Source organism: Podarcis gaigeae (genome assembly GCF_964106915.1).
Source record: "Podarcis gaigeae genome assembly, chromosome: 3".
In the NCBI taxonomy this organism is placed as follows: domain Eukaryota; kingdom Metazoa; phylum Chordata; class Lepidosauria; order Squamata; family Lacertidae; genus Podarcis; species Podarcis gaigeae.
The window spans coordinates 49,558,873-49,582,088 of record NC_139680.1 but is presented as its reverse complement, the minus strand read 5'-3'; the positions used below and the strand labels follow the sequence as shown (position 1 = coordinate 49,582,088).

Here is a 23,216-nt window from a genome sequence, read left to right as displayed (position 1 = left end):
AAATGGAGGGAAAAAGAGACAAATATGATGCCAGAAATATACATTATACAGAAAGAATATTGATTAATGAAATACGGAGCAAGCTAGCTTGGTAGGAAATAAAATAAAACCCAGCAGAACAAACAAACAAACCTTACCAAAATTATGGGTTGAACTGAAGAGATCTTACAACTTTTAGCTCCCCATGTACCATAGTTGGGGTATAGTCCTTTATCAAGGATATACTGCTCTCCTGTAAAGTCAGGATTTTCATACGCCACCCAGCTGTGGGGGGAAAAATCATGATTTATGCTCTAATTAATTGATGCATTGTATTTTTGAAAAACAATTAAATCAAACATTTAATTATGAATCTTGTAGGAAATGACTGACATTAAGTAAGCTGTACTCAGTGTACTTAACTTCATATAAAAATAATATATTTGCAAACACAGCAAGGATTTTATAAAGTCATCAGAATGAAACGTTATATTGTTTGCCTCTAATAATACAGCTCAAAACACCCAAATTACAGTTCAAAAGACCCAAAATATATTAAGCAACATTATGATGGGGAAAGGTAAAAATGGTAAAGCATGACATCATTACTCTGAAAGTAAGGCAATTTTCTTAAGTCCGGTTCAGGTAGTTATATTTAGCATAGCCCAATGAATAAATCTAGTTTGCTAACAACTTAAGAGATATATGTACCATTGTCTAATTTCACACTGGGCTAGTAATGTGAGCGAGCAAGGTTTGTTATTGGTATGAGCTTTCGTGTGCATGCACACTTCTTCAGATAGACTGAAACAGAAGTCACCAGACCCTTATATATAGTGAGAGGGTGGGGAGAGGTATTACTCAGAAGGGTGGTGGGAATGGGTGATTGGCTGATAGGTGTGGTAAACCTGTTGACGACTGACGACTGCAATTGGTCTTTTTCCTGTTGGTCTCTAAGGTGCTACTGGAAGGATTTTTTTTTTTATTCACTATTCATAGTTCGTTTCTGTCCGAAGAAGCATGATTTTAGGTTTCCTTAGTTCAAGACATGGATAATAAACTCTAGTAAAGCAAAGTTGCATTTCAGTAAAATTATACCATATGAAGCATGCCTAGCATGAAAGCACTGTATGTTTTGCCCATTGAAGTGCCACATTTTAAAAATTTACCATTTCCTTTTATTCTGACTCATGTTTAACAGATCCATCAACACACTGTTGATTAATCATTTGAGGCATATGCCTTAAGCACACACCCAACATGCTCTGTAAACTGCTTAGTCAAAGTGACGGAGGGATGAACAGTATGTTAACCATGAAGATCAAACTGAAATGGGACATGTTTATACTTGAACATCACATGCAATAGAAATTTTGAAAAAAAAGCAGGCTTGGCCAGTCTCTTGGACAAATAAATGTATCAGGCTTCTAGTGCTGCAAACACTAAGGCTATGCTGCAAATGTTCAGGTCTGAAAATCCACACAAATTATGTTTGTTTACTCATTCTCTATGGGATCTCCATGAAAATGAGTTGAGTGATTGGTGCTACCCATGTGCCAATTATTCCAGAAAAGGAAGATGCAGAACTAGGTTTTGCCTTCCTGTTAGTGCTGATATGCAACTACCCTGGTTGGTACACCCAAAGGAATCCTGTATATATATTCATAAAAACTGCTGTGGGAAGCAGGAAAAAACATGTTGCGCAAAGAAGCCATAAACTGTGAAAAAATACCAGATCTCACTTGAGACATAACTCCCAGAACTATATGGCAGCCAAAGATAAAAATGTAATGGAAGAAAGGAACTCAAATTCCTCTGTTCCTTCAAGGAAGGCTAGCTGGATTCAATTATTTATCCCTCAGGAATGTGCATCATGACAGTTCACTCGTGCCCTCTCTACTAAAACTGGATTATTATCCTGCTTTGTTAACTGACATAAACGAGTTCCATGGTATAGACATAGTAAGTAACTGTTGCTCAATACAAACCAGGATCCCTGCACCAAAGCTGGTATGTGAAAGGATGGGTGTCACACACCCTCAGCTTCATAAACCATGGCTTGCCAAGGCTGTCTTGAACTAGTACACTCTCAATGTATGTTCTGATGAAAATATCTGTTTAGTAGTACTCAATTACTCAATTAGGAGCAACAGACACACGACCATAGGTGCTGGATGAAGATTGCTATGTTGCTCTCATTTCATACACCTAATCTAGAAGACTAATCTGCATGGTAGGAACAGTACAGATTATCCTTTCTGCAACACAACGCTAAAACAGCTATAACAACAGGAAACACATACAAAGACAACAAAGAAGTAATACCAAGTTACTGATTCAGGCCTCTTTTCCTTGTACTTATCTCTTTACAGCAAATTAACCATTTAAAATGAAAATGAAGCTACACATCTGACTTACACTCCACTTAACACATTTATGGATTGAGTCCTTAGTCCGTAGCCAGTATCCTTTAAATGGGAAACAATTCCTGAAACGCTTATATTGGAACCTTTAGTCCCAAAGTCTTTTTCAGCATACATTATCATGTGAGGTTGCATAAAACTCTGTGGAAAGAAAGAAAACAACAGAAAGCCATCAAGGCAAAAGAAATACAGTCTCTGTGATAGAAGACTATAACTCTAAGCAGGTGTTTTGGGTGCAGATGTTGGGTGCATTAAGGTTTCCCACCCCTGCCCTACACTGTAAAAGACATACTTCCTCTGAAGTCCACTCCAAAACTCAAAAGATTTATTTAAATTGGAAGGAGAAAAGATGCCTTGCATAGTTAAAACAATATGCGGTGACAGGGGAAAGAAGTGGCCTTGCAGAATTGGTGCTCCACATCTTTAAATTGCAAGGGCAGATGCCATCTTAAACTTTAAAGCACTTTAAATATGGGTATACACTGAAGTGTGTATCAAAGCACTGATGCAGTTTCTTGTAAGCATTGCACTGCTTCTGTCTTCAACCTGCTGGTTCCATTTAACAACAGACAACACTAGGCTGGAACTGTTGTCCTGTGTTCAGAGTTATGTTGATGAATACAGGCCAGCTTTAATGTGAGAACAGAAATAAAGGAAGTCCAAATGAAAGCACTCTGTACTGGTCAAGCTGAGCCAAGCAAGGCCACAAATAACCATGCTGCTCTTTCCCAGATTCCTTCCTGGCCTTCAGATTAGAGGCTGACTAGCTCTTGTTCCTCCCTTTAGCCACCAGGATGGGTGCCTGCCTACTTTTCTCCTCCTCCAGAGAAAACAAGAGAGGTTGAAATCCCTGGAACTCCTTCCTCTTCTCTGATCCACCCTGTCTTCCTCCTTTCTCTGGCATCTGCTGCTGTAGCTATATAGCTGTTTGGGCAGGCTGACAATGTTTGCCCAAACTTGCACATTATCAGGCAGCAGCCCCAGGAAAGCTTCTGTCTACTATACAGTCTAGTCAAGAAGCAGTTCTTTCAATGGAATACATACTCAAAAACACATTCAAACCAACATCTCCTTTGTATGCATGCCTGTACATTCCATATTTGGATGCACGTCCAAATTAGGCCTGCTGTTTGTGATCCACCAGGTTTCTGTTTCCCTCCCTCTTTCACACCCACCCACCCCACATACTGGATATGGGGGAGCATGGGGGGGATTGAATGGAATTTTATGAGAAGGGTAAAATGTCTTTCCACTCTCAATTCCCACCCCCCAGGTAAACAAAGACAGTGGGATGAAGCAAAACAGAGCGAACCACAAACATTATTACGTGTTTTCCTAAGACTACACTTGTTTTCATCATTTTTAAACTTACCCCTAGAACAGGCCTCAGTGACTGCACCTGCTCATCATAACCACCCCAGTCCATCCATTCCTGGTATTCTCCTTCTTCCAGCAAATACTGATGCCCTGCAAACTCTGGCTTCTCATAAGCAACCCAACTAAAAAGGGTAAACAAAATTTTTGAAAAAGTAGTAGTATAACATGTAAACAAAATAATGAATGTACAAAACACGTGATCTTATTGCATTAACAGCAAAAAATAAAATAAAGAGATGAACAGCAAAAATGATAATTAAAATAAATTGTTATAAAAACTGCAAATGAAATAAGGGACAGGACCCACAATTTCAGTGGGAGATCTTTAAACACATGACCAACTTAGCCACATTTAATCCGATTTAATACCTCACATTTTAACAAAAGAAGGTGGGAAAGAACTATGTGGACCAACAGTGCAATCTTATACATGCCTATTCAGAAATAAGCCATTTTGTGTTAAGGGGGCTTACTCCCAGGATAAGCAGGTATGCTGTTTCAGCAGTAACAAACTAAAGTCAGATACATCTTCCAGAAGTCAAGCAACATCTCTAAAATTAAGCATCATGTGGCATTTATATTTACATATGCTGCAATCCTTACCTACTGATCTCAGAAGGATTGCATTATACATCACAATATCAACACAGCATTAAGAAGGTTTGCTAGCTAATGTTTCAACACTTTCCAAGAGTAAATTAATGGGGACAAAGGAACATCTTATCACAAACATGCATATCACACAAGTATTATGGCTGCTTCATACACTCTGGAAATTAGCAGGTATCATATATGAAGTGACCATTGTGTTTCCTGTAATGTAATAGAACCACAACCCTCCTTCCTCTGTCTGTCTGTCTCATTGTGCATACATGCTGCAGGATCCTAGACTCATTCATTATGATCCTTCATAGGAGGTATATGCTGTGGACATGGACAGTCGAGTCAACTTCTTGTTACACAATACAGTCTCTACACTATAGTAGCTGCCTGCTGAAAAGTCACCTGCTCCAGGCAATACTTACATTCCTCCCTTCACTTTTATGGATCCTATTGATGTGAGTGTTCCTGTTTCCAGCTCTGCTGAATCTTCTTTTTCATTTCCTTCCACAGCAAGAGCTACTAATTCTGAATCAAGTTCTACATGCTTTCCTTCAAAGAATGGCTTTTCATAAATAATGACCTTTAGCAAAAGGAGGGAGATGGTAAATAATATTTAATATTGTGCCTTTTCCAAGACCTCAATATGCTTTCACATGTATTATCTAACATCACAATCCTAATCATTGCCTATTCAGAAGTTAACCTTACTGAATACAACAAGGCTTACCTCCAAGTAAGTAGGATTTCAGCCTTAGTATTCTTTATACATTATTTAAATTGGGGCTTTAAAAAAAAAAAATCAATACCATTGCCACATAAGATAGAAGTTTCTCATGGCCCACTCCTAGGCTCAGGTGAATCCCCTTCCCCCAAGGGATTCAACTGATAACCCCATTACTTGCCTTTAAGCAGCAGTCAGATCCAGACTTAGGATGCAACACAAACCCCCTTATGCTGGGCTGTGGGGGTTTGTACTGAGCAGAAGTGTCATTTGACTTGTGCCTGCAGGCTGCCAAATATGCAGTAGAATGCTCACAGGTTTCCTTCAGATGGGAGGAGGCAAAGCTGAGAGGATTGGGATCTGCTGGAATCTGAGCCAGTCTCATAGATGGCAACATTGGGTCCAGCCTAGAACTGGCACTGGGATCAGGCCTGGTGCCTGACCACCACCGCCACCTTCCACTATTGACATGAGAGACCAGGATGTGGCGGAGGCTTCATTGCTCCACAGCATCCTGGCAGCAACTGTAAGGAGTTGGATTGGCCTGCCAAGTCATGTGTACAAGGGAGAAAACCAACTGAAATCAATCTGACCAAAGCTACTTGTGACTTAAGTCCCATTGATTTTAATAAATGTACTCTAAACATGACTGAATCCAGAAAGCTTTTTTAAGGGGAGAATGATTGATAAAGCAATAAGCTTGTTAACTTACACCAGAAAGAGAGTACAACAACATTAGTATACAGTGTTACCTTGTTTTGAGTCGGCCTCGTCGAGCGTCCATTTCGTCGAACGTCCGCGGCAAACCCAGAAGTACCAGAACGGGTTACTTCCAGGTTTGCCGCTCACACATGCACAGAAGCGCTAAATCACGCATGCGCAGAAGCGCAAACTGCTCTGCTTGTGTGTGCAGAGTGGCACTTTGTCGTGCGTCCTTTTCATCCAGAGTCTGGGGCTCCAGAATGGATCCCGGTCGCAAAACAAGGTACAACTGTATATAGCTCAAGGGATACACTTTTATCATTACACTTTATTATATAGGAAATTCATATTACAATATTTTTACCTTTGGGCTTTCAGGAAATTCAACTTTGCGTCCACCCTGCAAATATTGAAGGGGCAGGGAAGAAAGGTAATTGAAATGTCATTGAATTGTAATTTTGTTAAAGAAGTTAAAAGCATGATTCAACAGATATTATTCACTTTCTAAAGTCTGAAAGTTAAATGTGCCATCTGTTGGAATAAAAATAAAAATGCTCCTTTTAAATTCAGCCAAATTAGATTTAAAAACAAAAAAAAACCTCATTAAATACGAGGCAGCTATTAAAAGATTTCAATTACTAGAAACAGTTCAAGATGGAAGCAGCCTGCCTTGCTCACAGGCTTCCTATAGGCATCTAGTTGGCCACTATGACCACAAAATGCTAGGCTAGATGGGCCATTGGCCTGATGCAGCAGGCCGCCTCTTACACTCTGAAGTATGCAAAAATGTAACAAAGGTTTCTTTCCTCCAATGGAAGAAGCCCTTTTATGGGACACTATAAAGTTACAGCTGTTCTACCATCCCTGTAGTCTTCATATCATTATCTTACCATTTTCAAGAGCCTCATGGACCTAACATATGCTTCTTTCTTATCCCAAAAGGATAGATTAGGATATTCTCCAGGTTCCAGCATTAAAGGGATTTCCTGGAAACCAGGTTCTTCATAAAGTAGCCATCTACAAATTGAAAACGACAAGGGAAAAAAGGTCCAGACAATGCTGCGATAAAACATGATGCTATTACATTATTAAAGCTAAAGACACCTCATCCTAGCTATTTCCCAGAAGGGAGATGACAAAGAGCCCCTTTTAAACCACTGTTAAGACAACAGGGTAGAACAAACAGTAAAATAAAATATTTTTTGTATTACTGATCAGGGTAAAATATAACTCTGAAGGATAAATATATAGTGGTTATAAGCATTCACTAAATTTCAGGTATTCACTGTGGCATATACATACATACATAGCCAACTTTTAACTTCTGTTCACCATCATTTGCATTCTGCAGCAATTAATCATCATTACTGAAAGACAGCGTTGACTTCAAAGCTCATAAATAATCTCCTAAAATGACTGTAGTGTACTTATTTTTCTTAATACATACTTCTAATTCAGACATGTTGACAGATGTATAACAGTGTATGCCACTACAGTTGACAATGCTTGTGATTCATTCTCAGTGTTTATAATGATGCTATGATACAACACTTAATGAAATCAGTACTGGTGACTCCATTAATTATCAAGATAAAGCCACTTACACAGTTGTATGACACTTACAAACCAACTCCCAAGGTTCACTATTACAGTCTACCAGAATGCCACATGGTAGGGTGGGGGTAAATAATCAAACTATAACAGATACTGATTCTCAATTGAAATCCTTTCATTTAATCCCCCTCCCTTCTTTTAGTATGGCTTTTGTATCATTCTCACCCATTCTGAAAAGTACCTTGGCAGTTTCATTACTGACATTTAGTCAGCACCTATATCTCAGTTTAACGATTTAATACAATCTGGGATATGTACTAATGATTTATTTTGAATCACCAATGCACTTAACAGACAGCAATCTTTTCCATTATTCAACAAAAATGAGTAAAAATAATTTAGAAGACAGTCATATTTGTTGCAGCCCAGAATCCCTGGTTTAATTGAATGTCTTCCTGCTCTCAGGTAGAACTAATGATGCATTACAAGATGACAAGGGTATAAATATGTAGATACATTAAGTATTTGTATATTAATTCTTATATTATATTTGCTTCACTAAATGTTTATCAGTGATTCATACCTTTTATCAGAGGTTTCCAACCTTTTTATGTCCATGAGTCCCTTGACCAACTACATTCTTTCTGTGGCACCCCTGTGGGGCTCAGGAGCCCAGTTATATCACCCCTTGCCTGCAGAGCTGGTAGCCTCTCACCCTTTTTCAAATGCCCTCCCTTGGGAAGTGTTCTGTCAGCCTCCTCTCCTCACCTCCTTGGGAGTTCTCCGGGCAGCCACTGCCACCAGCCCTGGTCCCTGAGCTGCCCCCCCACTCCAAAGAGAGGTTCCTCCTCACACTGCCCCACAGGAGCCTGGGAAGCACCCCCTGGCCAGGCCCAAAGGCACCATTCGACTAGGGAGCTTGTAGCCAGGGCTGCTGCAACAAACGGCTGTGCAAGCCTCCGGAAGGCAGAGATGCAAGAGGGCATCAGAGGAGGGAGGGAAGGAAAGAGGGACAGAGGCCAGTGTTGCCCTCAGCACCCCTGACTCATTCAAAGCACCTCAAGGTGCTATGGCACACTGGTTGAAAACCAATGCCTTATATGATCATCACTCACTACACAACAGAACAAAAAATATATATGTATAACCTCATGCATAAATGTATCATTTCCAAATCTGGGCATTTGATATCTACTATAAACTAGTACCTTTTTTAAAGGATGCATATCTATATACTTACATGCCCCGATGCACTTTGATAGAACATGTTTTCTGTGCAGAACCAAATCGAGTTTCTTCCGTGTCGTCAAAGTATGAATTTACAAGACCCAGCCCTTCTGGTTCTGTAAACAGGTCAATTCGGCAAATGCTATAATCCTGGCAAAATTATGAAGACAGAATGATAAATTATAAAATTAGGACTGAGTCTATTCTGTGCAGCAAAGGGAAAGACAAAACATACTTGTGGTGCCCCTTTAGCATTTACAGGAGAGCACCCTTGTAGCAAGTTGCTAATCTATACTGCTGCCATGTTGAAACTGGGAGGGGCCAATCATAGAGGCATCCTGACTGCTTGGAATGGGCCTATGCAATTGGCACCACCCAAAAGAACCAGGAAGGAGTAAAGTTGCTACAAGCTCCTCTCCTCTCCCGGAGCCCACATATTTGTACAGACTTGGTAAGCCATAGTTTGGTCTACCATGTCAGACAAATCACCCATAGTCTACAAAGTTTAAGCCATAATCTATAGTCTACTCATATCCATACTTGCCTTTACTACATGCCTCATTGAACCAATCACTGCAGGCTCGGGACATTTGCATTCATCTTTGTTATCAAGTGGTTCTTCACCCCAAAGGTTTGTAAATTCAATTTCTCCTTCCTCCAGAGGAATAGAGGGCCCTTCAAAGTTTGGCTTCTCATATAGAATCCAACTATAAATTAAAACACCGAAACAAACATTGAATCATTCGTTTTCTTTCATGCAAATTAGTTTATTTACAAATTTATTTTGAGTTAAAGCATTTAGTTTACCATTACTCTCACATTAACAAAAACTAAAGAGAATGGTTTAAGGTCAATATAAACTGGGGTACTCATAGTTGAGCATTTAGAGGTGACAAATACAAGTACAGTGGTACCTCGGGTTAAGTACTTAATTCATTCTGGAGGTCTGTTCTTAACCTGAAACTGTTCTTAACTTGAAGACCATTTAGCTAATGGGGCCACCTGCTGCTGCTGCGCTGCCGGAACATGATTTCTGTTTTTATCCACACAAAGTTCTTAACCCGAGATAATATTTCTGGGTTAGCGGAGTCTGTAACCTGAAGCATATGTAACCTGAAACGTATGTAACCCGAGGTACCACTGTAATGGATTGGCCATACCGAGAAATGCCAGTATATAATGTTATCACAGTAGGGGTTTAACTATACAACTATATAGCAGAAAACTAGATGCAATAAATAGCAATGTCTTACTTTTAATCAAGAATGTTAGTGCAACACAGAAAGATGATTAACATGCAATGAAAGAAATAAACATAGGGAAAGAGCAATATCTTCAAATACTAGGGCAGCAATGGTGAAATAATGGTGTTGTAACAAGCCATCTACTTTCCTGTGAGCAAGATGAGTGAGAAGATCAGAAGAAAGAACACAGAGATATATAACCCAGTATTTCCAAAATAAGAATATGAACATACTTCACCTGGAGCACCTGTCAATAAGTGGAGAGATGTTGTCAAGACTTTGGAGAGGGTGGTGTCTATCTCAAAAGATCAAAGTCAGAATGGACATCAAGAAAATAGCCAAGTGGGAAACCAGGAAACAGAGATCCAAAGATAATTTAGCATAGAGCTAGAAGTCAGACCAAACCAGATATCAGGTGTTGAAAGTACAGAGCTTCAGCCAAATCCAAACGGCAGGTCAAAACAGTGGAGTCAAGACTCGAAGCTACTTCAAAAGCTGAACAGCTAATAAAGAAAGTCAAAGACAGGAAACATTGAGGAGGTGAAAGAAAGTAAGGAGCTGGAAAGAATTGCAAGTCAAGGAGGAGGATGAAGAAAGGCAGGAACTTTAAAAGGCATGAGAAAAGAAGACATTGATTCATATTTAATGTTAGGCTCTCCCATACAACACCTAAGCGTGCATGGTAATCCCATAAAAAGCATGAGAATGATGTGTGCTGGGACTCTGGAAAGAAATGGACATTTGGATAACGGTATGTGTGAAGCCTCTGCATGTAGGATAGAGGAAAGTGTGTGCCATGTAACTGTATTAAGATGACTAAGACATACCAACAATTTGCAATTAACATCAATTTAAGTTGGAAATCTGAACATAAAATTAATTCTGGTTTTGCAAGTTTCCCATTGGATGAATCAAACAAAATGGCTGAACAAAGCAGATGAAGCAGCCTACCACAATGGAACAAAGCAAGTAACTAAACAGTGCAGGACTATCAAACTAATTGATTAATACTAGGGTGTTGAGTCACATGCTCTATGCCACAACTCTCCACAAACCAAATCACAACAAATAAATAAAATACAAGCTTTTCAGACAGCTAAACTGAAACATAATTATTTTTATTTTGACATTTCCATCTTGTTATATATCTGCTTGGGCACATTATGAAAAAATGGCATATAATAAATGTATTTTTTAAAACAATTGTAGATATAGCTAATGGGTGCAAAGAGCTATGTTTCTTTTATTGCATAGAGCGTGGTATTTGTTTGCTGTTTGGTAAAAGACTAGCATTAAAAGACAACTAGATAATTACAAACATGCGTTCCTGCATTGAAACCAACCTCTTTTGCTTTGACTAGCAAACTCTGATGACCCCATGAAATACCTAAACTTTATCAGTTTCATTCTGTATGCCTTTGGTTTCAGCAGCACACTGGAAGCTGCAGGAATTCTGCCAAGTGAAACAGTTTATCACTTGATAATCCAGCAATGTAAATTTGTTTGATGTTTTTAATCAAAGCTTCAGGAAGTGTTTTAAAAAGATCCCTAACAGTAATCTAGCTTTCTTGTTGGTCTTTTCAAAGCCAAAAAGCAGTAATCTTTCAAGAGAATTAAGGCAACGTAGTATAAAATTAGAAGTTACTTAAGGTCACAGGAAAAGCTTTTTAGAACATCAAAGAAGGAAAATAGGAACACATGAGCAAATTTAACAATAAGCTTCTACATGCATCAGATCAAGAATCAGACACGCTGGAACAGTTCAAAACATGCCTGAACACACATGAGAATAAACTAGTGAAAACTAGTTTACTCAAGCTAGGCTAAGCAAAAAGGCATGAGACCAAACTGAGTTTAGAAGCATACAGTCAAGGAGTGAATAAAGTATGTTAAAGCAGAATGGGAACATGCAGACTGAATTTAGAACTAGCTGTAGGGCGAGCATTTTATTCTTACCATCCTCTGACGACTTTAACTAGAATTGCAGGTGACAGTACCCAAGCGGTGCAGTCCTCCATATCATGAAAAACTTCAATAGCATTTTCCAAAGGGTCTGATTTACTGCAGATAACGATCTGTATTTATAGGAGGAAAAACTTCAGTTTTTTCTAATCCAACAAGGAAAAATAAAGGAAAACAGTAATCAATGGGATGGGGATCACCTCACCTTTCCAGGTCTAGGATTAATTTTATTTTGGTTGTTTCCTGAAAATGCCTGTTAAAGCAGAGGGAACAAACAATAAGAAATTAATTTGTAAAAGAGATATATCTTACCTAATCTTGGAAAATGCTGAAATACATTTAGTGTATTTAACTTCAAAAAATACATCCATTAAAACAGTTTACAAGTCACACTTTAGTATTATGAAAATTGGGTCAGGTTAAGGCTATATGGCCTGCAAGTGCTTGGCATGCTTTCAAATCTTATTGACACATTACCACACATTCAAGTTGCCCATGCAAACCATTAAGCCACTTAAAGCTGCCCCTTAAGTTTGCATAGATATATTATGCAGAACATGCTGAAGTTGCAACCACAAATCACTGTCATTTTACAGCACACTAAAACGAACAGGGGCTTTATATGGAAGGAGTGCCTGTTGAACTACACCTTTAGCCAATAAAGGCATGAGTATGCATTTTATTATTGTAGCCAAGCCCTGCAAATAGCTCATACCACCCAATGCACCATGTGGTACAGCCGATTATTCTGAAGAAGTTATATATCTTTATAGCTGGTAGAAAGAAACTTTTTGAATCAAGACTGATTTGTTTTGTAAATTATCAAGATGGTTGCTTTCTAGGAGTTTTCAGTCAATATTGCTGCCCCTATTCCATTGTTGCACTGTTAATTTTAGCATAAAACCTGGTCTATGAAAAATGTATGTCAGAAGTATATTTCAAAAGCATAACAATTTCCTGCCTCTCATGATATACAGCAGGGGCCACCAATTTTTTTGCACCCATGAGCACAGTTGCAAACAAAAAAAAACTGTCATGGGACGACACACATATGGCAACCAGGCTCACCCCAACAACAGAATGGTTTTGAAGACTAATTTCGGGGGAGGGGGCACCAGAAATTGTATCTGTGCAAACACACACACACACACACACACACACACACACACACACACACGTGACCTGCAATATATATGAATCCATAGATTCCCAATATGCCTTTTATTATTCAGAATAGAATTTCTAAAGGAACATACAGTAAGCCTGCAACTTACATGGGGGTTACATTGGCCTAAAGTCAAAATCATGTTGTGTTCAATGGCAGGTGTGGTCGCCAGTGTCTTTTCCCCCAGAACACTGTTCCTTTTCATTTTGTTTAATTTTTTGCCATGCATGTAAAGCTGAATGCGCGCAAGTTAAATGGGATGTGGGAACACAGTCTAAAATTGTTTTGATGAGTCGGTTTGTCAAATGATTGCTGAATCTATTACTATTACATTTCATTTTTGTCTAGTAAATCTTAAACCTATCTTAAATGACCATTCTTAACAGCTGCAGACTGAAGGCATTCTTACAGTGATTCTAGAAGGCTTTTCAACCAACACGTATGCTGGTTCAGCACAACTGACTGCTGAACAATCTGTAGATGTGAGGACTGGTGGGGTCAGCAGCAGAATCCAAGCAACAACTGACATACTGCAGTATGATTGTATATTTTTTCTTCTACTATTTCCTGCCTTTATGCTAAATTGGGCAATCAGTAGTGCCTAGATGCAGCCATGATCTTCTCATTCCAGATTCATTTTGACCATTTGGTTAGAGAAATGCAGCATGCTAATGAAATCTCGCTTTATTGAAAAGATAATCTTTTTCCTGGAAAATAGTCATTTCCAATTCAAGCTATTCTTTGTTCTAACAACAAAATATATGTAGGTATGTATATAAATCAAACCAATATCAAACAAAAGAAAGCAAAGCAAAAATCAATTTGACATTCTAGTTGCACAAAGCATGCAGACAGACTTCTAAAACAAACAACATTAAACACACCTCCATGTCTGGTAAGAAGCTATTTGGTTCATACTGTCCAGGTTTCAACCAGCTTGAAAAACTGGGGTCAGGGTTTCCAAAGTTTGCCATCTGCAAAATTCTCTCTTTTTTTGGATCCTCAGTTTGCAAGTATTTCTCCATAAATTGTGGATTTTTGAAATCTGAAAGAGACTGAACAGCACAATAAAAAATAACAGTGGTTGTTTACTGCTAAGGTATAACACAACATACATCGCATATGAGTTTATATGTAGTTATATGATGTTTGTCCTATTACCTCAGATTTCTGAGCCACATCAAATATTAGAGGGGGGATTCCTGGGCAATTAGCACTCTTCTGAGATGCAAAGGTTGTTGTGATAGTGTTTATAGATGTTACAGATGGAGTAAACACATTTTCTTTAGTTGAAGGTAATAGAAGGCTTGAGAATATGGCACTCTTTTCAAGTCGAGATCTCTTAATGTCGCCATCGGTACCATCCTTGCTTTCTTTCCCACTTACTTCCTGGGTAAGTGCAAGGTCTGGTCTGTTGGATAATTTCAGAGATTGGAGAAGAAGGCTGTTCTCAGCTGAGGCACGTTTGGGTCTGACTCTAGCCTCTGTTTCTAGACTATGCAATTTCAGCTGCAGGGATGGGGCTAAATCTCGTGGTTTGTCTCTTTTGATTCCTAAACCAACTGTAAATATATTGGGGTCAAATATTTTCTCTAAATTGTCCTCATGAATTGGAGGCATAGCAAAGGGAGGTGCTGGAGATTTTGGAACTTTGGGTTTTTTCTTTTTTTGAGGTACACAAATAGAGCTGTCTAGATTTTTAATAGTTTCAGTAAACTTCGTCATGTCTGGGGAATCACAAATGGTATCCTCATTGCCAGCTTTAGGGACATTACAGTCACTGTTTGAATCAGGTTGTCCACTGAAATTCTGCTCGAATATCTGTTTGTTTTCCAAAAACGTATTTGTCATCTTTGTGTCTTCATTTTCAGTCTGAGAAGTCATGTTGTGTTCTACTTTGGGGGGCACTGGGTCAGGCTGCAGGAGACACTGGTCTTCTTTACTTAGAGAATGCATGTCTGTTTTCAAGAAAAGTTCCTCTCCACTTTCAGGAGATATGGATCTGACATTTGTATTCCTGTTATCATTTTGGATTGTTTCAATTTCTTCAGTTTGTAGTATAGATGGCGTTTTAGGCAAACAATTATCGTTGGCTAATTCTGTATCAACTTTTTTAGAAATAAAAACACTCGCATGGTTATCATCTACTTTTCCATTCTGACTAAACTGAGATTCAGCAGCATTTCCAATTTCTTCATTAGTTATAATATTTGATTGAGTCCCTTCTTCAGACTTGATTTTTATATCTGAAGATACATCCTTCACCTTTGCACCATTTTGCAATGCTTTCTGTCGATTGTTTGGCTTATTTGTTATTCTTTTGGTCTGCTCACTTTCAGGGTGCTGTTTCCCAAATTTCAGCTTTGCTCTGCCAACAAATGTATTTGATACAGAACCTTTTTTTAAAGAAGAGATCTCAGCAGATGGGTTCTGATTAGTTTGTTTGCTTTCAAACATGGATATTTTATTGGCAATACTGAAGTTAATTTTAACAGCTTTGTCCATAGAATCTTGCTCAGTTTGCACATCTTCTAGAGTTCTGGACGCCTTAAGGTTTAATTCTACATTCTTTGGTTTAGCTGGACTGTAAAAACAAAATAATACAACAATTACTTTACAGTCCTTGTCAACAATACTTTAAAGATGTATTTTATTTCTAGAACAATCCTATATGCAAGCCTCTTTAAAATAAGGCTGCAATTCTAAATACACCTGCTAGGGAGTAAGCCACATTCAATATAAGGGGACTTACTGCTATTAATTATCATTATTACTATTACATTTAGTCACTTTTCCCAAAAAATATAAATTCAGAGTGACAGAACCATTAAAAACCAGAGTAAAAGTAACCTAAAATACAATAATATGCATAAAAGAGCGAATCCAACCCAACCCCACTCAACTAAAAATATTCAGAGTTACGCATTGAAGGGCTGGTGAAAGAAAAATGTTTTTACCTGGTGCCTAAAATAGATAGCAATGGCACTAGGAGTGCCCCCTGTAAATATGTATAAGTTTGTTGTGCTGTATGTCTCATTGACTTCTATGACTTACTCCCAGGAAAGTGTTATATGAGTATAGTTATTATTCTCTAAGTGCAAATGCACTCAGGTTCTGCTTGTGGACTTCACATGGACATCTCGTTGACCACTCTGAGGACAGAGTGTTGAAATAAACAGGCCTTTGTCTGATCCAGCACAGTTCTTCTTATGTACTAATTAAATATGCATGGCTGGTTCCAGACTTGTCAAACTGATGACAGAAGGCCTCCTTCCGTTCATGGAACACACTCCAATCTGCCAATTCCCCTTCTTTTGCATCCCCACATACATACACACACACACACGATCTAGAGGGGCTCCCAACTCTCAGAAGCAGATTTTGTGGAGGTGAAAATTGACACACACCCCTTCAATCAGTGGAATGATTTTTCACTCAGGGAAAATCTGAATTGAACCCACAACATTCTAGCAAAATTTCTGCTAAAGAAACATCCTTATAGGTCTAACTCAGAGGTTTTCAACATCTTTGAGTCCACAGCTCCCTTGACCAACTACATTCTTTCTGTGGCACCCCTGTGGGGCTCAGGAGCCCAGTTATGTCAGCCCTTGCCTGAAGATGACAGCCTCTCATCCTTTTTTGAACACTTTCCCTTGTGGAGTGTTCCCTCAGCTTCCTTTCCTCTCCCCTCTCCTTGGGAGTCCTCCAGGAATCCGCTGATGCTGCTGCCCCTGATCTCTGAGCTTCACTGCCCCAGAGAGATGTGCCTCCTCACATTGCCCCCCCCCCAGGGGCCTGGGAAGAAGATGCCCCCAGCCTCAGTGGAACAACCGAGACTGGCCAAAGGTGAATGTGAGGCCAGCACTGCCGGGCCTGCATGGTGGAAAGACTCCCCTTCAGCACACAGCAAGCACAAGAAAGGCCAGTTCAGCGCCTGCCTGCCTGCCTGGCCTCCCACTTGTCTGTCCATTCCCAACAGTAAGGGCTGGTGGACTGGCTGGCTGGGCTCCCTCACTGGCTTGCTTGCTTACTCCGAGGCTGTCTCAGTTCCTGGCAAACAGCACTCCCTGGCCAGCCCCAGACGCACCATTCATCTGGGGAGCTCATAGGCAGGGCTGCTGCAACAAACAGCTGTGGAAGCCTTTGGGAGGCAGAGAAATGAGAAGGCATCCAAGGCATCCAAGGAAGGATGGGAGGAAAGAGAAATGAGAAGGCATCCAAGGCATCCAAGGAAGGATGGGAGGAAAGAGGGACAGAGTCCAGTGTTGCCCGTGGCACCCCTGACCATCATTCAAGGCACCCCAGGGTGCCAAGGCACACTGGTTGAAAACCACTGGTCTAACTCGGCATAAAAAAGGCAAATGAATTTTATAATGCTGTGTAAAGTCTGCGGTCCTAAGAAAACGTATTTAGAGTTAGTTTCCTTGAAATGAAATACATATATTGTTAGGACAGTGGGTTGTGTGGGGTTTTTTAAGAATAGCCTTACCGAAAACCTAACAGAAAACATATCATTCCTTAGAATGTGGGTTTATTGAAGATACATTAATACAATTATTTCCTTTTACCTTTGTTAAGTTGCAAGTTAACTTAAAGTGTTTCTTACTGTCAGGGTTTCAGGGACAGAGAGCGAGGGGGAGGGGTCCCAGGGCGACGAGGAAGAGGACGACGACGACCCGAGGTTGTCAGTGAGTCCGTCAAGTGAATCCGAGGATTCCCAAAAGGGAGCCCCCCTGGTCAGGCCAAGGGGCAGTAGAGAGGGAGGCAGTCAGAAGCAGGGGAACGAAGGGGGAATCCCCAGTGGGGGCTGGAGATCAGGACCGGCCTCTCCGTCGGAACGGAGTGAAGGGGGTGGAGTTGCCAGTGTGTCAGAAAGAGCAGAACAGGAAGCAGAGAGGGGAAGGAGTTCGGAGCAAAACGTCCTGCCGGAAGGGGAGGAGTGTAGTACCGAGAGTAGCGTAACGGTCGAAAGGAAGGTCAGAGGCAACGTACGCGCGCCAAGTTCAAATGTGGAGGCGCGCGGAAATGAGGAGAGCCCTGAGGAGGAGCCTGGTCCCAAAGCACGAAGGAGGGGGGAGCAGGCGGCAGAAGACTCAGCCTCGGGGGAGTCCCGGAGGGAGGGAGCACAGGGGGGCAGGAAGACCCTGCGGAAAAGGAAAGAGAGGAAAAGGTGGAGCAGTACAAGCCTCTTAAGCTGGTGCAGGGGCGGGACTGACTCAGAGGGGACTTCTAACATCTAAGGGTAACAGATGCTGAGCCACGGAGCTTGGATGTAACGACAACAATGTTCTTCAATAAAACCTTTTGTATATATCTTGGACTGGACTTTAGTCTCTTGTGAGCTGGGACCTCGGGTGGCTCTGACACTTACAATCTATTTTATTATGTGAACCATCCTGAGACCCCCTAGGCATAGGGTGGTATATAAATTCAACAAACAGCAACAACAACAACATATCAGAAAGTTTTATAAGCATTATTTACTCTCACAAGAGCTCACTTTATTTCTTTCAGAAATTATAGACTGCAAATCACTTGCAATTCTCTCTCTCACACACAAACACTATTCACACTTCCTATTTACTCAACCATACACCATGGATGCACTCCATTAACATACTTTCATATGTAATTAAAAGTTGATTGCTGCTGTGATGTATTATGCCATCTTTTTAGCATCAACAGTTCACAGTCCTGTAGACACATGCAGACACTGACTTTACCTGTTTAGCAAGAAAAATGTTCATATGTGCTCATGAAGACTGAGCCAGTAGAATGGGAGGATCTAAGATGCCGGACTATTGCTTGAAGGCAGGAATGGAGTGGAGGCAGTATTATTATTATTTATTCAATATCTATCCTGTCCTTCATCCAAAGATCACAGGGCGGTTTACAATATAAAAACAGTAATGGAATGGTGAATATTTCTAACCTAGCCTGTTCCAGATGGGTTTTACTCTCCCTAAAGAAACTTGCATAATTTGGGGGAACTCTTTGATTTGGCATTGTAATTTGAGGCCCAGATGGTTTCAGTTGTGTGGAGTACTTTTGCTCAGTTCCAGCTGGTTCATCAACGATGGCCATTCCTGGATGAAGATGGCCTGACCACAGTGATGGCATGCTTTGGTAACTTCCTGACTGGATAAATGTGCTCTATGTGGATCTTCCCTTGAAGAGGCTACAGTTTGTGCTGAAAATTTGACTGTTAATGGACAGAATTAGCTGGAATCATGTACTCGGTAGCAGTCAGCAGAGCAATCCTGCTTACCTGGCTTTCCAACATTGAACATTGCTGCCAGTTACCAAGAAGGACAGGCGTAAGGGGGAGGGGAGCCTAGTGTGGGGGCAGCAGTGGGAGTGTTGGGTTGGCTCTGCTGCTGCATCTGTTCTGTTTCAAGCTCCTCTCCTGTCATAGTAACCAGTAACAATGTTTGGTGTTGGGAAGTCTGAGCAATGCCACACCACCCATGCCAACAAACCAACTGCTACTGCATACAGCACTGATTCTGAAAAATTAAGTTGTCTACATGCTTCTGGGTGGAATGCAAGGGGCTAGTGTCCCCATGACTCCCCATGTACAGTGGTACCTCGGGTTACATACACTTCAGGTTACACACTCTGCTAACCCAGAAATAGTGCTTCAGGTTAAGAACTTTGCTTCAGGATAAGAACCGAAATCGGGCTCCGGTGGCACAGCAGCAGCAGGAGGCCCCATTAGCTAAAGTGGTGCTTCAGGTTAAGAACAGTTTCAGGTTAAGTACGGACCTCCGGAACGAATTAAGTACTTAACCTGAGGTACCACTGTACTTGTAAACTTAACACTGAAGAAGACTGCCTGAAGAGGGCCATCATACTTTCATTAAAAAAAATGTAAAAGCTGAAGTAAATATTTGAGTTATAGTCTAGTTGGATAATTGTAGTGTATGTTTCTGTTTCTCTTTTGAAGATTTGATGAGAATGCAAACTCAAATGGTTAAGAAAAAGATCTATATCTTCCTAAAAGACTGACCCACACCCTTGACAGATGTTGAAGCTATGATCCATTCTATTAAAATGAAACAAGGGAAAACAACATCTACTTATAAATGATTTATAGTTCCCATAATACAACGCCTACAGTTATAAGTCATAGTCTCCACTGGAAACTATGCTAACAGGTGTGTCAGGACAGGAAAAGCAATGTAAATCAAGGGAAGGTGCTAGTGAATTATTAATTTGAATATCATGGAAAATGACACTAACACCCTACTGCTAAGCATATTTATCTGCAAGTATATTCTGTTTATTTCAATTGAATTTATTCAAAGAAAGGCTATAGTCTTGCAGCCCAATGCTTCCTCAGATATTAGTGGTTTTGATTTTAATGTATATGTACAACTGCAAGTATTTCCACCCAAGCAAATCTGTATTTCTGTGCATATTTACTTAGATGTTTGTCCCACTGTGTTCAAGGCTTAAATCTAGGTAAGCATGCATACAATTTTGGCTTTACAGAACAATCCTATTGCATATTTACCCAGAAGAAAGAACAACTGTATTATGAATCTTAGTTTGGATAAATTGTATTTAGGATTGAAGCTCAATATATTAAATTAAGGTTTCAGCCATAAACACACATAAAATCAATTACAGAGTTGGCAGGGACGGGACCTTGGAGGTCATCATGTCCAATATTGCTGCTCAGTGCAGAATCTGCAGTGCATAATGCAACTTCATCTCCCTAATAAATAGCCATTAAGCTTCTGTTTAAATAGCTTCTGCAAAGGAAAGAAACCACCTTCTGAGATGTATGTTTCACTGTCAAACAAAACTGACAGCTCTTTTTGGTAGGATGTTTCTCTTCATATTTACCCAAAATATTCTCCACTGAAATTTCCACCTCTGTTGCCCTCCGGAGAAAGAGATAATAAGTCTGTTCTATCTTCTGCATGACAGTCCTTTAGACATTTGAAAACTGTTATGTCTGCCTCTCTCATCCTTTTATTTTTTATTTTATACCTACACACAAGACTTTTCTGTTGAATTTACTTTAGTTGGTTTCAGCCACTGTCCCAGCTATTTAAAACCATCCAACTCTACAATTCTACGATTTTTATATATTATACAGTGTTAGATATTCCTCCCAATTTTGGATCATCTGCAGATCAGATAAGCATCCCCTTCACACTCCGATCCAAGTCATTTATAAAAACAAGAAAAGGAATTGGCCTAGGGTATCTCTGTGGCTTTCTGTTCAATACTTCACTCTATGATGCAGAGCCATTAATGAACAATTGTTCAAGCAGCTCTACTTAACACTAGTGTAATCCACCCCACATTTTATGATATTGTCAGTGAACTTAATTCTGTGTAAACAGACAAGCAGTGGCTCACAAAGCAGCACTGTGAACCAACCCATCATAGTCAGATAATATATGAAAATCAATTAATAACAGTATACAATGTAAAGGCAGAGCAACTGAATTTTCATTTCTGAATAGACACAGATGCTCTGCTTTCTAAGTTTCTGTATAACATGCTGTTATATTTCAACTTACACAAAAAAAACTACTTAAATGAGTAACATGGTGAATGTGTCATCTTCTTGAGAACATAGTTTTATTCCCACCCATAATTATAAATTTTTGGCAGCTTAGGTCTCAACTAAGACTTTCACTGCTTTATTACCTTAAAGCTGTATCTTTTCTGTTGCATTTACAAATAAGATGCATTTAAAATCAAAGCTAAAAATTCAAAGTAAGTCTCACTGAATTCGGTGGGATTTATTTCTTAGCATATTTTTATAGGATTGTGCTGCAAGATGTTTGAGAGTTCAACAGGTATTTTAAAAGCCTCAGGAATCAGGAGTGGTTAATGACTCAGTTCCTTACAGGCATCATATCAAGTGATTGAGAAACTGTTATTACCCTATGGTGGGAGAAAAGCTCAAGTTCTTGTTTAACTATTCAGCACCCTTAAAAAATTGAAAATTGAAGAGTCCCCATTCCCCCACCCGGTATTTAGACAATCAGACCCAAAGATTATAAATCACATAAATTAATGAGTGACATGTTCATTCAAAAACTATTAAAAAACCTGATTCAATGTCCAATATAAGCTTTATCAGTGCACTGGTGAAGAAAAGTACAAAGGATATTCAACTATCCCCACCCCAGGATCAAATTGCACAATATATTCTACTCCTCAGTGTCTTTAGTAGACGGGATCTAAATGAAATATAACTTTTGATTCCAAAATTTTGTTTCAAATGATTGTTTAATGATGAGGGTGCAATGCTGTGTTAGAATACACGCAATTATGTTACCAGGTTTTCTCATTAAGATAATTCAAGGTGTGGCAAGTCTCACATTTCTTGACACAGCTGTAAAAGTGCACTCACGCCTTTAAATAAGTGCTGAAGGCCACATATTTCAATCTTCTTTAAAAATAATACTTTGCCCCACAGCGTTACACATCAAGCCGCTAAATCACTTATTTTAGTGATTATGGCACAAAGAAGAGGTAAGAGCAACATATATAAAACTAAGATCCAATTCCTGTTCCTAAAAGTGCTGCAGGGTGGCCTCTTGAAATACAGTTGGACACAGCTCTAAGAGGCAATGAATTGCTCCCCCCCCCCAACTTTGAGTTTCTTTTTGGAATAGTTAAACCTGCCATAACTGCAGAGGGAGCCACTTGCCATAAACACCTTAACACATGGGTATGCCCTGCACGTCTATGAACTGGGCCCAGTGTTTGAGATATAAAAGCTGGGAGCCAAATGGCGCCTTAAACCTAGTTTTCAGTTGCCACAACAGTATGTCTAGGGACATTTTTTTACACGATTACAAAGCAAATGAAGACAAGATGGGCGATTTAGCTGAAAATGGAATAAACGCTGTGTGCAAAAGACAATTTTTTAAAAACCAAAATAGCAATCAAGCAGAAAAGCAGCCTGTAAGAGACGTGGCTGCAGTTTCATTCTAGCAAAAGTAAAAACCAAACCTCTTTTACTCGCAAAAAGCGACTGCCGACCAGTTGATTTCAAATGCTGTCTGGGCCTATGATTCCACAGCACAGATCCTTCTAAATGACTCAAGCAAGTAAACCAAGAAAAAAATCACAGCCAATGAGCTAGAGACAAATTTGTTCCTGTTCTTGAAAAGGCACTGATTTATCAACTATAGCTTAGGAACTCTACAGCAATGCTCAACATAACAGCGATACTCAGTCCAACCCTAGCTAAAAGACCTTCAATAGCAGCACGAGGCCAGTCTGAA

At 39.8% G+C, this 23,216-nt stretch overlaps 2 protein-coding genes across 10 annotated transcripts in view; one reads left to right on the top strand and one right to left on the bottom strand.

Moving 5' to 3' along the window:
- The window catches only part of CRYBG1 (crystallin beta-gamma domain containing 1), a 93,887-nt gene that overhangs the window by 16,083 nt on the left and 54,588 nt on the right, over positions 1 to 23,216 (bottom strand). For all 4 annotated transcript variants that reach the window (XR_014562236.1, XM_083731024.1, XM_083731025.1 and 1 more), the window contains 12 exons: positions 14,119 to 15,541; positions 13,842 to 14,012; positions 11,998 to 12,045; positions 11,787 to 11,905; positions 9,131 to 9,293; positions 8,600 to 8,736; positions 6,696 to 6,822; positions 6,170 to 6,205; positions 4,805 to 4,962; positions 3,775 to 3,901; positions 2,398 to 2,543; positions 138 to 264 (listed from right to left, as the gene is read on the bottom strand). Coding sequence is in view for 3 of the 4 variants with exons in the window: in XM_083731024.1 (XP_083587150.1) it covers positions 138 to 264; positions 2,398 to 2,543; positions 3,775 to 3,901; positions 4,805 to 4,962; positions 6,170 to 6,205; positions 6,696 to 6,822; positions 8,600 to 8,736; positions 9,131 to 9,293; positions 11,787 to 11,905; positions 11,998 to 12,045; positions 13,842 to 14,012; positions 14,119 to 15,541 (2,782 nt within the window). In the remaining variant the exon portion in view is untranslated. The remainder of the gene's footprint in view (positions 1 to 137; positions 265 to 2,397; positions 2,544 to 3,774; positions 3,902 to 4,804; positions 4,963 to 6,169; positions 6,206 to 6,695; positions 6,823 to 8,599; positions 8,737 to 9,130; positions 9,294 to 11,786; positions 11,906 to 11,997; positions 12,046 to 13,841; positions 14,013 to 14,118; positions 15,542 to 23,216) is intronic.
- RTN4IP1 (reticulon 4 interacting protein 1) overlaps positions 1 to 23,216 on the top strand; it is a 110,975-nt gene that overhangs the window by 84,710 nt on the left and 3,049 nt on the right. For 4 of the 6 annotated variants that reach the window (XM_083731379.1, XM_083731380.1, XM_083731374.1 and 1 more), the window contains one exon: positions 13,344 to 13,803. The exons of 1 other annotated variant lie outside the window; for it this stretch is intronic. In XM_083731379.1, the coding sequence (XP_083587505.1) occupies positions 13,344 to 13,562 (219 nt within the window). In that variant the 3' untranslated portion in view covers positions 13,563 to 13,803. Of the gene's footprint in view, positions 1 to 13,343; positions 13,804 to 23,216 lie in introns of those variants that run through there. One more of the 6 variants, XM_083731377.1, reaches the window with a different exon arrangement.